Source organism: Poecilia reticulata, chromosome 1 (genome assembly GCF_904066995.2).
Source record: "Poecilia reticulata chromosome 1, P_reticulata-male-v2, whole genome shotgun sequence".
Lineage (NCBI taxonomy): Eukaryota > Metazoa > Chordata > Actinopteri > Cyprinodontiformes > Poeciliidae > Poecilia > Poecilia reticulata.
In genome coordinates, this window is record NC_088830.1 from 16,259,704 (window position 1) to 16,277,057 (window position 17,354).

Consider the following 17,354-nt stretch of genomic DNA (forward strand, 5'->3'; position numbering starts at 1 on the left):
AAAAATCTTTGCTGCAGAAGCATAAGAGTTATGATGCTGTTTTTGTTACATTTGAAGTTAACTGGTTCTTTTGGGTCATGTCCATCCATCCATCCATTTTCTTTACACCCTTGTCCCTTAGTGGGTTTGGGAGGGTTGCTGGTGCCCATCTCCAGCTAACGTTCCGGGTGAGAGGCGGGGTCACCCTGGGCAGGCTGCCAGTCTGTCTCAGGGCCTTTTGGGTCATGTTGAATTTGAAAATGTTGGTAACTTTTTCTTTGAAAGTCCAAGTGACTGTAAGGATCCACCATCAAGGGGAATTACTGTGCATGTCACTAGCATACAATGTTAAAGACAGCATAAAAAGTGCTCTGACAGTTTTCTGAGCTTTGCTTCCAAAATAACTGCAATTTTACAGAAACTCGTTTCTCACAGTGTGACGACGCCCCAATTTTACAAATTGGGGCGTCGTTGCTGTGAGCAGGATGATCAGCATTATTGCCCAATTCAGGTAGTGAGAGCTGATCATTCGAAATCGAAATAGTGTAAGATCGCTATCGGCAGGTTAGAGAAGCCCTAACCTGATTGTTGCGTCAGGTTGATTGTAGTTAAGAGGTCAGAAAATTCAGAGGAACATTTGAATGATTTTCTTCTTGGTTTCTTTTGTTTTGTTTAGTTTGAGTAAAGGTCAACTGAATTGTAAAACGTGCAAAGAAACCACTGAAGTCCTCAATGTCTCCTCTGATAAGTTTGTATAGTTATGTTTGCTCATACTGCTTTTATCTCAACTGCATACAGCAAGGTTTAGGAACCAAAAATGTACAATCTCAAAAACATCCACTTCAGCAATAAAACCCCCACAGGTATCAAGTCTTTGTATTTCAGTAAAATCTACTTTAATACACTTTGAAACAAGAGTACAACAAAATAGAATATGCTTCAAATGTTGAATATACAAACAGTTCAGTCTGAACACAGACGATCTTCCCTCTTTTCAGAAAAACTAAACTATTGAAATGCTGCGGCAGGACCGACAAGGCAGACTGACACATTGACCCTCTGTTGAAAGTGATCAGGGGGATCCACAGTGGTTGTAGCTGTATATGCCCTGCAGCTGTTTTGCATAATTTGATGCGTTTTATGATTATTGAAATGACAAATGCTTACTTTTTCTGTAAAGATGTGGCAGCATGCATTGGCTCAGATTCATTCTTACTTTATTGCATATGCATGCAGCCTGCCTGCAGAACATTCTGCACTAAGTAACAAATTTAAAGACTTGTAATAAATCCATTTTCCACATGTAGGTTTGGGGGCAGGGGGACTTTTTTAAGAGACGCTGAAGGACACACTGCAAGTACACTGTGGACGAGTGTCAACCTACACCAGCATCAGCAGCCAAACTGAGGCAGAGGGGGGAAAAAAAAAAAAGTCCAACAGTTCAGAGTTTCAATAACACTGTGCATGGTACAAAGTATCAAAAGAAAAAACAAAACAAAAGACAAACAGCTTCCTGTTCAGGCAAAGAAACATTTCAAATTAAAACCTAAGGCTGTCTGTTACTGCTAGCTCCGTAAACTGTAAAGATATATATATATATATATAGTCATATAAATATATACAAACATGACTGATATCGTTCCTAACGAAAGCCCACATCTCCTTCCTCTCATCCACTCACGCTTTCTTCACACAGTGATGCGAGTTTTAAAAACAAGAAAATGCTGGTTTTTAACATCTGTAGAAATGAACACTCTTAAAAAGAACCTTCTTCACTCTCCGCTGTTTCTTTTTCTATTTACATTTTTGGTTGTAATCCTTTTATTTACTTTTTTTGTTTAGTGTTGCAGTTTCATGTTCATCCTCAAATGGGACTCGGTGCATGTGATCCGTTGTGTAGTGATCAAAGTTGGTCCCGTTGCCTTTTCCTTACTGAACCTCTCGGTTTGGGTCCAAGCCTCCGACACGCAGCTGAAGAGGCTCCGCTGCCGTTCCGAGGGAGACCGAGCGGCTCTTTGTCCAGGGGGGAGATGTGAAGATACGTTCAGGACTCAAAAACAAAGAACTGTCCTTCAAGAGTCTGCTGCTGGTTATAACAAGTTATAGTAAAAAGAACTTCAGAAATGTACAAACTAACTTCTCAGGCGGTGAGAAAGGAAAGAACAGATGTTAGTAACTCAACACTCCGGCTCCTCTGTCTTAATTGCACGTGGAGCTTCCAGTTTCATAACCACCTCAGTGTCTGTGGCTTCTGATTTGATGTTCTGAACGGTCTTTGGGTTCACTAGGTTCTGATGGACTGTCAGGGGAAGCTGCACCGTCTGGACCTGCACTCCTGCAGCCTTCAGCTTCTCCACCGTAACCCCGCCCGGGCCGCCAATCACCAAATCCGAACCGTTGATGACGCCGCCGATGACACGCGGCTGCGTCGCCACCGCCTGGCCGCAGCCGACGCCGGCTGGCGGCGACACCATCAGAGTCTGCGGTTGCGTCTGCGTCGGCACAGTGAGCCTCATCACCTGCGCCCCCGGGGCGACGTTGACGGGAGCGAGGGCTCGCACCGTCAGGGGGCTTCCCAGGAGGCTGATGCCCGTCGACGAGGCGGCCATGTTGGGTTTGTTGGCCCCCGTGGAGGCCTGGAGCTGACACTGGGTTAACTGGTGGGCTGGGATGGTGATGATCTTGGCCAGTTGGACGGTGATCTTGTCTCCGTTCTCTGCTGTGGCTGGGACCATTGTCGGGATAGTCTGGATCACAACCTTCACAAGAAATAACATTTCAGTCAAAAAGATAAAAATAACAAAAAAATACAGAACCAGCCGGAGGCGTTTACCAAAGAACAACTACAAATTTTAATGACTTGTTAGGATTTTAATGATTTTCATTTGTAAAAGATTTTAAAACCATTTTTTCAATTTTTTATTTTATTATTTTGTTTTGATCTATCCCGTAAAATACACAGTCTATAGGGACGCAAGCTATGCATGAATGAGTTCATATAAAGCTGATTGATCTTAATCAACTAAAGATTAATTGATAAGCAGCCGTTTTCTAATAAACCATTAAATCGACAATTAATCATAAGTCTTATTCATTTTTTGCATTCGTAGTCTGTGGTTGTCAATTTACAACATACTGGTGTCCAAGGGATGCTAAAATACAAGAAGGGCTCAGTGTCTAAGATTTCGTCGCCATCTTTAATCAAACTAAAATCAGATTTTATTTGTAAGTTTTGCAATAATATATCTTAGAAAAAATATTGAACTTACAGCTGGCAGAAACAGAGTAAGTGAATGAAATATTTTCAGTTTGTGAGAAAACGTCCACATCTACTCACCTTCTGTTGTGAATTCGGATTAGCAGCAGCCGCGATTGGAGACGCGCTAGTGAGCAGGGTGGTGGGCCCCGGGGCCACCGTCGTCCCTGTTGGCTGCTGCATGGCGACGGTGGAGATCTTCTGGCCCAAAGACGTCATTACAACCGGCACCTGCATCGCCACTCGAACCGTCCTGTTGACGAGTCAGAAAAACACTTAGCATGGGGGGGAAAAGTCAAAAATATTCGCATTAGCTGTGTCATCACAGAGGAAGCTACGGTCTCCTGGCAGGACTCTGACCTCGGCGCTGTGGCGGTCGGGATCTGGCTCATGGTCTGGCTCACGTCGGGCGCTGCCGAAACCGTCACTATCCTCGGCGCTGCCGCCATCACTGCTGGTCCGCTCACTGTGGCAGCAGGATTTTGGACCACGATGGGTCTGTTGGAGCCCCGCAGGATGTTGGGTCTCCTGGGAGAAGGCAGCTCGGCGTTATGCAGCAACCTCTCTGAAGGCGGAGGCACGCGATCGTAGGACGACTGCGACTCTGAGCTCATGAGGTCATCGGGGGAAGACATTTCCACCTTGTCCTCGTCGATAATGATGATGTTTTTAGGCATCTCTTTGAACTGGTAAACCAGCCGCTGACCCTCCACCTTGGCGAGGATTCCTCGTTGGTAGTAATATCTGACATAAGAGGAATTATGAAGATTTAAAATGTTATCTGAAAATAAAATACGACAAATACTGAGCTTAAACCTCAAATCCGTCAGACTGGTTACCTGAGCGCCCGTCCCATAGTCTCGTAGTTCATGTCTGGCTTGTTCTTGTGTTTACCCCAAAGCTTGGAAACGGCCTTGGAGTCGACTAGCTTAAAGATGCCCTTCTCCCTCTGGGTCCACTTGATGTATCTGGGACATGTGTTCTTGTCCTGGAGGAGGTCCAGCAGGAACTCCCATAGATAAGTGGTGCTACCTGCTGAAAGTCAAAGTGACGTTAGCGACATTCAGGCTAGATATGCTCATCGACGCGGTTGTGAAATAGCATTTGCCCCATTCCAGATTCTCTCTTTTCTCTTTGGTCGCACTGAAATGCGTCAAATTGTAAAACTAATTTTTATAATCAGGCAAACAACCTGATTTGAACAATCATTGTTGAGCAATGTTGAGTTATTTAAACAAAGACATACCTTTGCCCTCTCTTGGTTTCTTCTTGAAGCTTAGATCTGGTGTACCGTTAGAAATGGACGACTGGGGCGCCTTCGTTTTCCGTCCAGCTACAAAGGAAACATTTTGAAAGAGGTCACATTCATGTATAATGAGAGCAGTGCATCTAAAACAGTGAGTGAAGTTCTAAATCCCTTTGACTGCTATTATTTCAATACACACTAATCAAACAGGAAGTGTCCCAGAATTTAAATCAGGAAAACCAATCATAGGAATATTAGGTTGTTTAAAAAAACACAGCAGTTATTGTTTTTGTCTAAATTTTCCATATAAACTGATCAATTATTAAAAGTTTAGCTTCCTGTGATTCAAACTAATATGCAGTTGTATAATCACTGTTTTTACGAACAGCTTCACTTGTATTGAGTTGACCAGTTTCTGCCACCCGGGAGCAGGTCTGCCTGTCCACAACCATCGGACTTTATTCTTGGTTTTGCCACAGAAACGCGACGGTTGACGTCACCCCACGTCATTCCCATTAGATCATGGTCCAGGGATTGGACTTAGAGGCTTTAGCTGACCACTAGATGGTGCGCTTACATAATAGGATTGGAGCTCATAACCCATATTTTCAGGTTTTAGCACAAACACCAAAATCTAACAGTATTTGTAGCTCAAACAGTAACAAGAAAAAAAGAAAAAGAAAAAAAAAGGAGGAAACAGACGCCGGGTTTGTGCACCTCGCTTCTTTCTGACAGGCTCGTTGTCGGGTTCTGGCTCTTCTAGTGAGGTGACCATCTCCTCCTCTTCATCATCCTCCTCGTCCTCCTCGCAGCAGTCCTCAGTGGTAATCTCCACCTCCGTTTCTCCAATCACTTCGGGCCGCATGGCAGCGTGGAGGAAGTCTGGTGCAGCTTCACTTTGTGGAGTAAAAGCTTCTAAAAGAAGAAACGGGTAAAGTTTTAAAGGAAAACTGATTGAAGCATTTCACTAAGATTTCTTGCAGAGTCGAGTGTATTTCGTATTCTAAGCACAGATACGACAAAACTCTGAACTACTTCTGTATTAGTTACGGCAAAAACGACAAAGCGCATCCCAGACTTCAGCTACCTGGGCTGCGGTCTTCTCTGAGGCTGGACGGCGAGTCCATGTGTAGCAGCGCTTCTGCCGCCTCTATGGTTTTGTCAGAGCAGTGGACGTTGCTGTAGCGAGAAGCCTCCACTGCAACATAAACACAGAATTAGTTGATAAAAATCTTGAAGAACCCCTCAGCAAACCCTCATTTTCAATTGTTTCCACAGACTCTCAAATACATTTAGGTCTGGTGTTTAACTAGACCCGACGTGGGATTTTCTTCCAGCCTCAAATCTTTTGCAGCCTGTAAAAGGTGTGAATAAAATTCCTGAATATCCAGCATAAGAGGATCCCCACAGCATAACACTGCCACTACCTTTAACTGTCAAGACGCATTCAAAGTGATGCAGTTTTTTTCTTCTTCACATATTATTCAAGATGTTAGAAAAAGAGTTCAGCGTCTCATCAAACCAGAGCACTTTTCTCTTTACAGCAACAACTTTTTAGAGCTTTCTTTTTGCCATTCTTCTGTAACGGTCAGTATTCAGGAGAGGATGAATAAAGGTTTTTGTGTTAACAGATCTGCACCCCTGAGTTACCTATAATCTCTGCTGCTTTGATTAATACCTCCCTCGTTTCACCCAAATGATAGACTGAGCAGTGCTCTGAAGGAGCACAACACATAAAGTTTTGCATTGTTTTTATTAATTAGAAACACTTTGTAATCCTATTCATTACACTTCACCACTACGGCAAACTTTGTGTTGGCCTAGCATGAAAAAAATCTTTATAAAACCAGCTGAAATTAGTGGTAGTAATGCAACAAAATGTGAAAAGCTCAAAAGGTTAGAACTTTTGCAGTCCACTATTCTGATCTTTAAAAACTAGTTTTATTTTTGCAAGTTCAGCCCAATAGTCTCACAAATACAACTGTGTGTCACCCATTTCCAGTTTGCATAATGCTGCACTTCAGTGTAGGCATGCAGGAATATTTATTAGAAAAAGAAAAACAAAGTTTGATCATAATTCAGTTCAAAATGGTTTGATTTCTCCAAAAATGTAAAACTGAGGTTTTGTTAAAGGAAGTTTGGTCTCCACTGGGACCATGAGAGGGACCCCGGGGGCACCTGCTGTTGTTGTCAATCACCGGTGAGAAACCTGAGATAAGCATTACGCCCTGTCCATGTTTGGCTCTCTAGCAGTGCAGGGGACAGAAACAGGCTATCTTTAGACAGCTGCACTCGTTCAGACCCTCTCTCCAACAAAGACAATGAGCTGGAAGAATTCCCTGTCTAGCTAAAATACTACCCGAAAGTCTCTTCTACTTTTTCTTTTTTTTCCACATTAAATCCTCTAATGTTATTAAAACGGTATTACGTAAAAATATGATTTTAATGCAAGATATGAGGGCAGAACCGGAGTGGATCCCAGTAATAATCTTCTCCCTGGAAGTCCGACAAAAAGTAGTTCTGCCTCTGACGACTTCCGTGTTTACACTCCTCTTTATTTCCCTCCAGTTCTGTACGAAGAAGCTCTCAAATCCCCCTGTCACTCAACACCCGCCGCGGCCGCCCATTGGACCGAGCTACAGATAAGAACCCGCCCCGGCTGAAACCTGATTGGACATTTGTAGTGGAAGAAAGCGAGCACAGCCAGGCCGTCCCACGCGTCCAACAAGAAGGCTGGGGGAAAAAAACACGATAAACGGCGATTGTAGGATCATAATATATAGACTTAAAAATCTGGGGAAATACTGGAGGAAAGTAGGCAGAAGTCTGAGCAAAAATCATTTAAATTTGCTAAATAAATTTTAAAAAGTACAGGGCCTACTTTTTAAGGAGTGTTGCTCTCCATTTAGGATTGTTAAGATTTACTTTTAAAATAAACAAATATATGAGCTTCACGGAAAAAAAACAAGTGTAATAAATTACATAACATATTTATATCTAGCAGTTGCAGAGTAAAAATAAACCCACATGTCCTTCCGCCTCAGACAGCGTGGCAAAGACAACAACTACACACTTCCTGGTTGTGCAGCGCCGAACCGTTATTCACATTTATCGAGCTCCGACAAAAAACAACCAAAACATGCAAAACACGCTTCGTGCACACAGCTATCTGAGGGCGCACACCGACACATCCAGCTGCAAGCTTCGCTATATTTTTTTAAAGCGGGTTTTGATAGCCGCTGAGCAACGCCATGCAGGTTGCGACCAAGGTGATCACTTCCTGATCGCTTCACCGCGGCGGGCGGGCCGAAGCGCCGCGCTTCGAGTCTCAAAAACAAAAGCCGCCCGTCAACCACGGTTCTAAAGTCGGAGTTTTCAATACGTGGAAACACCTTACCGGCTCTGATGAGCAGATCGAGCTGATTTGCGTGCCCCTCATGCTGTGAAGTCGCCATGTTTCCACCTCTCGCTGCAGATTCTCATTGACTTCTCACTGTTTGGATCACTCCGCAGCTGAGGCAAAATCTCAACGAGACGAATCACGCCAGAATGTACAAATCCCTCCGCGAGCGACACAGGAAGTCCTCTTTTCGCCCTCCCTCTGCTGCGTAGCTCATACGTCAAAAATACCTGCTGTTTTTTTCACCATACAACTTTATTTAATTTCAGCATCTAACTCAGAACTACAATCCGTTATTTTGTGTTATTTTGAAATAACATATAAAATCGTACATTTCAAATTTTATAATGAAGTTAAAATTGAAGAAATTATGAAAAGTGATAAAATGCAGATTTTACTGAAAGAAGGATCTGAAACGGCAAGCACAACCAGAAGCGGATGAATTGCTTACAAACTAATTACAAATCTGGAGATTCACTAGCCAAGCTTTTATTGGCCAATTTCCAGTACATTTTTGTACAGTTCATTTTTATTGTTATTTTAATGTTATTAATATATTACAAAAGAGAAGAAATATGCTAAGTTCTTTGACAATGGCAAGAATATTAAGTCAAACTGAATAGGAAAGAATTACTGTTTTTTTTTTTCTTTTTTATGCACCAAATCTTATGTCACTAACCATTATCCAAAAAAGTGCAGACCTGACATTTTAGCAGAGTAAACATTAGATTGGTTAATGCATTTTTTGGCATAAAATTATAAAAGTTTTTAGTTATGATAAATTTACAGAGGAGCTAAAGAACAAGAAGGGAAAAACTGTGTGATTCATTCTGGCTGATTGATCGGAGAAGCTCTATACAAATCAGTTTAACTTTATTTATAAAATCGTAGAGAACATCCCCAAGGCAGGAAGAGACATACCTATGTTCAATGGAAAACATTCTCCTACCAAAAAAATGTGCACTGAACAAGTACCAAATGGTAAAAATAATTACCTGCTCACATGCACAGTACAAAAATATCCCCCCAAAAATCCATTGTTAATATGGGTCAATTTAAAGTTATTGGTTTTCTAATTTAACCAAAACAAAATTACCTAAAGAACCGCAATGTGTTTAAGTTTCATGGAGTAGCAGTTAAATTTTTGGTGAGCAGCAAACTACTTTAGCAAATAAATATTTTATTAATCTAAATTTTAGCTACTAAATAGGCAAAAACAGTTGTTGGCAATCATTTTTTATTCTGCCCAGAAGAAAGAGCAAAACTAACTAATTTCAGTTAGTTTCTGAATGGATTCAGAAACTAACTGACATTATTAACAGATTAACTATTGATCTATTAATTAACGTCAGGTTGGTAAATCTGTTCTTGTTTATGCATCAACTATTTAAAGTCTATCCACAAGGTGGCGACCTAACAACATGAAGGTCTGTCAGCATTTACAGACTGCTTTTTCTGGATCTCCTCTGTTGCACTTAGCAAGCAAAAACAAAAAATCAAAGAGACTAAAACTAAAGTTTAAGGTGACCCTTTCACTCATGAATGAATGTGCACATTATTCCAATTACAACCTCAGACTTCAGTGGATTTTATTTGGATTCTATATGATAGACCAACACAAAGAAGTGTGTGAAGTGTGTAATCGTGAAGTGCAAGGAAAATGACATGTGGTTTCTACATTTTTTTTTACAAATCAAAATATAAAAACTGTGATTCAGACCCAAATATTCCACTAATCATAAATCGCATTTATCAGAGAAGCAGCCAAAGAGACCCAATGATAACTGGAGATGCTCCAGTGAACTCCCCGTGGCGACACCTGGTGGTAGCAGAAACAAACTGTTGGGATCTCCTTCTTCAATAGGGAGAGAAAATTGGTCAGAGGTAATGGGATAAAAACAGGGCAACCCTGGAAGAATACCTGCAATCAACTTCAGCCTGGGCTGGAGGTTCAACCTCTAGCAGGACACTGACCCTGAACATAGAGCCAGAGCTAAATCAAAGCTTATGCATGTGTTTGAATAGTCCACTCACAGACAAGACCTGATGTAAGTCCAGTCACGAATCTTCAGAAACACTTCACCGATACTCTCCAACCACCCAGTCTCACTGAGCTGGGAGATCTGCCAGGGTTAAATACAAACTACTGATTTTTATTTGTAAAAGAATCCTTCAACTCCACAATTATGCATTTCTTTTGTGTTGGTCTGTCGCATAAAAATCACAATGATGTGCACTGAAGTTTGTGCAAGATGAAACTTTCTTGCATTAAAGTTGATCCGTTTGGCTCAGATTTGGCAAAACAAAAATGCTCCTTAAAAATGTTAACATCCCACCTCCTTCTCCTTCCGTCTCCACCTCCTGCATGACGTAGGCTTCATCCCCATACACCACCACCTGGGCGGAGTAACCCTGCTCATCCAGCCGGCTAGCAGTGGGCGCCTCCTCCACTATGACTGCTAGGTCCTCATCAGCCTCCTCTACTTCCTCCAGCTCCTCACAGACCTCCTCTGCTTCACACTCATCCTCCACCTCTCCTTCCAGCTCCGCGTCGGCCTCATACACTCCCTCCTACGGAGGGAAATGGACAAAAAAAAAAAATGAAGCCACGTCGTTTACAATATAGCACTAGTATTAGATAGGGATCGACTCTTGTCCGACAACCACCTGCTGAGGATCTTCTTCAGCTGTGACATACTCCACCATCGTCCCACCAGTGTCAACCAGCACCACTGAGGTCATGATTCATTCTTCCCTGGGGTAAGGAGACACAGCCCCTCCTCCTGGTGACCTCGGCTAATGTCAAAAACAGTAGCCACTGAAAAAAACAAGCAAACTAGATTAATATGTATTAAATGCACTGGGCAGAAATAACAGATTTCCCTACCATTGAGATTGATCACTACTTAGTACAATTAAAATCTCCCTGTGTTTTTCTAACTGTGGTATTAAAAGCAGAGATCTGATCTCCATCTCTCCCCGAGTGGCTTCGGCCTGTCTGCTGTTACAGGAAGAGAAGCGCTCAGGGAAAGCCAAGTCATTACATCAAACACAAGAACAGTGTCCAGACAGTGCTCCGACCTGCAGCGATGGTAACAGTTGCTAGGAACCAGCTCTCTGTGCCTGTTCAGTGCAGCAACAACCTTTAGTTAGGCAAGTGTCTGACACCTTTAATACTTCTCATCTAAACTTCCTCTGCCAAGTTGTTAAGCACAGGAATAGGTTATTAACATTACTGCAATGCAAGGTGTGTACACAACCCTTCAAATCAAAGGACTATTATGATGACGTTGCAGCTCTTCAACTGTGAACTTTCAAGATTATTTGCCCTCACATTATTAATCTATAGTTTGACATGATGCTTGCCCACACTCCACAACTATGACATCTTCAACTTTTCAGGGAGGGCCTTCCACTGGAATCATTATTCCAGAAGCACATTTGTGAGGTCAGACGCTGATGTTGGATGAGAAGGTCTGGCCTCCAATCTCCGCTCCAATTCGTCACAATATTGTTCGATCAGGAGACTGAGCAGATCAATCAACTTCCCACATACCAGACAGTTTTGTACCTTTGTAATTATGACCATCTGCTGCTGGGATGTTTCACATTAATTCATGATAACCAGGGGGATGTTTTGCCAACCAATGGTTAAAAGTAATTTTTTGACATTTTAATTGTCTTCTGTAATGAAATTTCATTACGAGTTCAGCAAACAAACAGGCACTGGTTTAAGTAATAGGCCACTAGACTCTTACAAATTCTTTAATTTGCAAAGGTCTAAATTGTCAATTCATTTAAAAATTTATTTACAAAACAACGGTTTGATGACTAAAACATTTACAGAAGCCAAGCATTCCTTTTATTTCTGAAACCAAAGAAAAGCGTAAACACAAAAGAATGTGTTTTTCCTCTTCACAGTTAAAACACTACCTAAAATAATCTTGCACTGAAATATTTTTGATCAAATAAAATACCTGGGTTAAAATAGATACAATACTATGATTAAAAAAAGACCAACAGGATGTAAAATGAATGCACAGTCCAGAAAATGTATATGTTTTTCCAACAAACTCACTGCACCAGCTCGACCGCACAGACTCCTCGAACACGCTCAGTTACACTAACCACTGTATAATGGATGAGCCATGCTGTGCTCCTGAGACCAACATGATATTAGCTCAATTATTCAGCATCATAAAAAACCAACGATGGACTCAGATCTCACAGTTTCAACCAGATGTTGAGATAAAAAAGATACATAACCCTTAGTTTCTCATTCTCTGACATTAAATAAGTCTAAACCTTTGCTGATTAGTCATTATTCCCATTTGCTAAATCTTAGAACAAAGATTGAGATAATTTCTTATTACCTTTTTCAATGTCAAAAGCTTAAATACACTAAGATTACTCCGCCTTTAACCAACTTGGGGGATCCCAGGTTAAAGTGTCATGCCTTTGAAGGCTTCTGATTGGTCAATTCACAACCTTTGGGTTACCTGGTGGCACACCTGGGAGCTTAAGGCACTTCCTCATTCACAAGGCTTTGTTTTGTGAAGTCATGGAAAAAAACAACAGAAGTCAGTCAAGATTTCAGGAAGGCAAACAGACCTTCACAAGTCTGGTTCATCCTTGGATATAACGTTCAGATGTCTAAGGTGCCATATTAGTCTTTTTAAACAATGAAACAATTGTACAAGAAGCATGGGAATGGGAGTATCAATCAAAGGAGAAAAGGAGAAGAAAAAAACCCTTAAAAAGATGCTGGCTATAGTAGCGTGTCGTTATTCACAATGAAACAAGTCCTGTACTAACAAGGGATGAAAGACACCTCAGATAGGGAGAAACAATTACACCAAAAGAAACATATGGAGATTAGAAAGTCTGGTCTGAAACAGAAAAGTTTTATGGACATTCTGCAAACTTTTAAGTACAGGGGGTGGCAACATCTTGTGTGGAATCTTTTGCTGCACTTCCTATACTAGATGGGGGCAATACTGTATGTGGAAGATTTTGAAGCGACATCTAAAGACACCAGCCTCAAAGTCGAAGCTTAGAAACAAATACATCTTCTAAATGGACAGTGACCCTTGAGGACACAGTCAAATTAGTTACAAAGTGGCACAAGGAGAGCAAAGTCAGTGTTTTGGCGTGGCTGTAATTTGTCAGTAGATCTGAAAAAAGACGACCAACAACCTTGGTTCATAAAAGCCAAAATACCAGAAAACTATTGTGAGACGCTGGCAGAAGGAAACCCAAAACGTTTGACCAATATCGGTAATCCAAAATGTAATAACAAAGGCAAAGTTAAGCACATATATTATGTCAGACAAGAAGGTAATGTGTATTAATAATAATGTGTATGCAAACTTCTGGTTTTAACTTCATTTTAGAAAGACTAGTGTGTGATTCATATTTTCGAAATGCTCATCAGTCACATGACATATCCACAGGTCTAGGCTCCCAATAATTTAATTTATTTATTAACTTATAGCTATTTTAAGCCCTTTACTCTGAGTCAAAGGAAACTCTGCATGTTTACTGTAAAGTGGTTCTTTCAACCATGAAACAAGTTCAACGGGCAGTTTGAGATTGTGAAATGTTGCTCCGTGCAGCAAGAAGTCAATAAGAAACAGATAGAGTTAAAGGGTGTGTCAGCGGGCAGAGTCCTGCATGCGATCTATGATGAGGGGTCAAATCTAACAACTGCACGACAGATGAACAAATGTACAGATGGAAAATGAATAGCTAACATCAAAATGCGGTCCAAAGCAAAATCAAAACCAACAGTTAGCTGCAGGGTCGCTCAAGCAGGTTGCATTCAATCAAACAAGCAATACAGGACCTGCAAGATGACTGAGGACACGCGGCTGTCTAACCGCAGCTCATCTAAAACGCCTGCATTAGTTTTAAAGCATTTCTTTCAGCAGAGGATAATTACAGGAATGAATAACCGTGGCCTGTTAACTGTGAGTCATGTGGGTAAGAGTGAGAAGTGATACGACGCACAGCATTGTTCTAAACGTTCTCGGTTGGTGTTGGATCAGCGGCGGTGTTGACGTCGTGCTGAAAACGCAAAAGTTTCCCAAATCGAAATCCCAATGAAAGCATCAAAACGGTAACAGAACAAGCCCAAACTTGCCTCGTCACTGACATGTGGATTCATAAGGAAGCACTGCATCTTCACTTTTCTCCTGCTCGAAGTCCAAAAACAGGCAAAGAGACTCGACATCTGACTGTTCCCGTTTGAGCCAAGAGAAACCACACCGCACGCTTCCGTCTTCTCCATCCGACACCCATCCATCCAGCCGTGTGGACGGCCGTCTCCGCTCCCTGCCCACATGCCTGCCTGCTCCCTCGGTGGAAGGATCCTCTCAGACTCGACTCAGCACTTCTCAGAGCCTGCCTCGAGCTTGCATCACATGACGAGGGAGGAACACACACACACGCACGCACACACGCACGCACACACACACACACACACACACACACACACACCCCCCCACACACACACACACACACACACACACACACACACACACACACACACACACACACACTCACACACACACACACACAGTCACATGATCTATCAACAACTGAGCTTTTGTTCCAAATAACTGGGGCTGCTGGTCTAGATACAACGCCCTGCCTTGTGTCCTGTCCTGCCCTCCTTACACACACACAGATGATACAATGAACAAACGCACAGCAAATATGACCTCAGAATTTACTTAACGCCCAGCCCATATTTAAACACACACAAGCAAAGTCCACTGAGTTATTAGGACGGGTGACGTGGCGATGAAGCTTCTACATCTAACAGAGCTGGTTAGAGATTTGTCTCAAAGAAAACCTAATCATATAATTGGTTGCCATCCTGCCTTGGACAACTCTCAGATTTTTATCATATTACCACAACAAACGTCAGTCTATCAGGGGGGAGGCTTTTGTGTGAAGGACCAACACATTGCAGCAGATACATTGTAATTTGGAACAAAAATGATACATGATTCTTCCCTCCAGAGTTAATACTTTGTAGAGCCAACTTTTTGCTCCAGTTATAGCCTTTAGTTGTAGGTCTCTGTCTCCCGGCTTTGCAAACCTACAGACTGGAATTGCTGCTAATTCTTCTTAGCTTATTAGCTCTATTTCAGTAAGATTGCAAATAGAGTATCTGTAGAAAAAATTCTAAATGGCATTCAGATTTGGACTTTGACTGGACCACCCCGCCACATGAAAATGCATTGATATAAACTCTGGATATAAACAGCTCTGACTGTTTAGGGTCAACGTCCCGCCGGGTGGTGAACCTCTGCCTCCAATAGGTTTTCTTTTAGGATTGCTCTGTATTTAGATGAACCTATCCTCCCATGAACTCTTAACAACTTCCTTGTTCCTGTTGAAGAAAAAAAATAATTAAAAATCCCCACTGCATGATACTGCCACACCACGTTGCACCACACAGAAGTGTTGGTTTCCTTCTGTGGGCCATAAAGTTAACTTTTTCCACATGTTTTTCTGGGTACACAGCATTTCTTCAGATTTGTGAAGGGCAAGAACAATAGTTCTCATTCAGATGGCTGAATGAGAACTATTCAGTTGTCTGAATAGTTGATGACAATGTACAATGACCATTGTACAATGTTTTTCTGATACACTTAATCCTCTCTTTGAGCTCAGTCTCAGCATCTGATCTTTAACCATTTATTCTTAAAGCACACGACAAAAGGATGACCCACAATAACTTTTCTCACAAGGCTCTATCTGCCTGCTCAGACTCTGGATGAGCAAAAGGCTGGACAGTCAAAACATTAACACACACACACTTCACTACAGGGCACAACAGGTCTCAGCATACTCTCCATACAATCAGTCTTTTAAGTCTCCATGTAAAAACTGTAGTGCATGGATGAGAAATAAAATGTTGTATGATAGTATATATCCTGGAATTTAAAAATATATAACACAATCAAAATTTTTTTGTTAAACAGAAAGTCAAAAATCATCCATATTTTAATATATGTTGTTTTTAAATAACAGTATATTGATCATCACAATTACAATATTGTACTAGAATAACCTAAGCAAAAATACAGAATATATATGTAGCTAAATTTCACCGTATTTTGGCTAAATGTGTTGATTGCAGATATTATTAAATATATTTTTAAACTTCCGATCTTTACACCATAATACCGATATCATGCATGATATGCTGATCGTAGCTTGCAGTCTGTTGCTTTATGTGGGGCTCTTTATGCTCTTTATGTATGCATTTCCCATGATTAAATTCAAACACGAGCAAATAAAAATAATTAAAAGTGAATAAAACAATGCTTAAGAGGATCTGGATGGAAAAGCCCCCGAGCTGTTGTTCAGCCAGCTGATAGGTAGAGTGCAGCAAAAGAAACATTACTCAATGTTCCGTACAGTTGGAAAAAACTTTGCTCATTCCAACACCTCATCTGACACTTCATTTAAAAAAAGACAAGAATGGAAAGTGCAGCTGTTTTTAAACTGAAACTTTTTAAAACGTTAAGTACGCCTTGACACCTGTAACCTACCTCCTGTTTCTTCACCTTATTGCAGACTCCTGCTATTAGGTGTTGCTGAGCACACCATTATAGTTGCTAATACAAATTTAAATTCCTTGTAGAGACACATCTGACTCATACAGTCAAGATCCAGCCTGCTTTGGAGTACACACCTCTATAATTCATAGCCTAGTATGCCTATAGCAGGTGGGTTTCAGTGTTAACGCTTTCAGATAAGGTCACTACTAGAAAAGATTGCTACTGTTGATACCAAATAACCTGCTTAATTTATGAATTTTAAAGAACCCAGAAGAAATCCGTGACTGTCAAGAGCTAACAGGCTAGCTTCGATAGCCTCCAGGTAAAACAAGCTGGAACCACAATAACAAACCGAGCTGCTAAAGCTGGCTAATGTCGGGTTAACCTCCTCTTATCGGCTCCCTGCTGGCTCCCAGGTAGCTGCTGCTTATTGTTGTTGTTAGCATTGTTGCTAACCAGAGTTTACAGTGTGAATGAGAACACTACCGTCTTTCTCCGTCCCCCGTGTCCGCTGCTGCTGGCGCCGACTGTCAAGCCTCCAGAGTCCCGCCGCTCTAGTTAACGACTAGTTAACGGTAACTGTTGTTGCCATGATGAGGAGCCCCGGAGCCGCCGAAGGCTTCCAGCGACCCCGGTGTGGGTGAAACACGGCTGGCTGGATGGATGAGTGGAGAGTCGCAGGTTCGGTTCTCCAGTGGCAAAGGAGATTAGCTCGGCTCGGTTGTTTTTCTTCTCTGGTTCGGGAGAATCGGACTACTGACGTCAGATCATAAAACGTCAGAGTTTAACAGTGAGAGTCATTTCATTCATTTAAAAAAAAACTTTACTATCAGCGAGTGACTTTTTAAAAATACTTTATTAAACTTTTTTTAAAATCAATTTTCTTCTATTTTGAAT

At 41.6% G+C, this 17,354-nt stretch overlaps 1 protein-coding gene across 10 annotated transcripts; it reads right to left on the reverse strand.

The window, feature by feature from the left end:
• Positions 1 to 850: 850 nt before the first annotated feature.
• On the reverse strand, positions 851 to 17,215 carry elf2b (E74-like factor 2b (ets domain transcription factor)). Of its 10 annotated transcripts, XM_081607214.1 has the most exons (11): positions 16,944 to 17,214; positions 14,024 to 14,293; positions 10,549 to 10,699; positions 10,218 to 10,452; positions 5,569 to 5,679; positions 5,199 to 5,396; positions 4,482 to 4,568; positions 4,075 to 4,270; positions 3,596 to 3,979; positions 3,317 to 3,488; positions 851 to 2,738 (listed from the first exon to the last, which is right to left on the reverse strand). In XM_081607214.1, exons 3-11 carry the CDS (start codon positions 10,621 to 10,623, stop codon positions 2,157 to 2,159), a joined length of 2,040 nt encoding a protein of 679 aa, XP_081463340.1. In that variant the 5' UTR covers positions 10,624 to 10,699; positions 14,024 to 14,293; positions 16,944 to 17,214; the 3' UTR covers positions 851 to 2,156. The 10 variants fall into 10 exon arrangements, with proteins under 10 accessions (XP_081463340.1, XP_017162297.2, XP_017162296.2 ...); XM_017306808.2 differs by lacking the exon at positions 14,024 to 14,293 and having other exon boundaries at positions 5,199 to 5,393; positions 16,944 to 17,215; XM_017306807.2 differs by lacking the exon at positions 14,024 to 14,293 and having other exon boundaries at positions 4,075 to 4,267.
• Between the last annotated feature and the right edge of the window lie 139 nt (positions 17,216 to 17,354).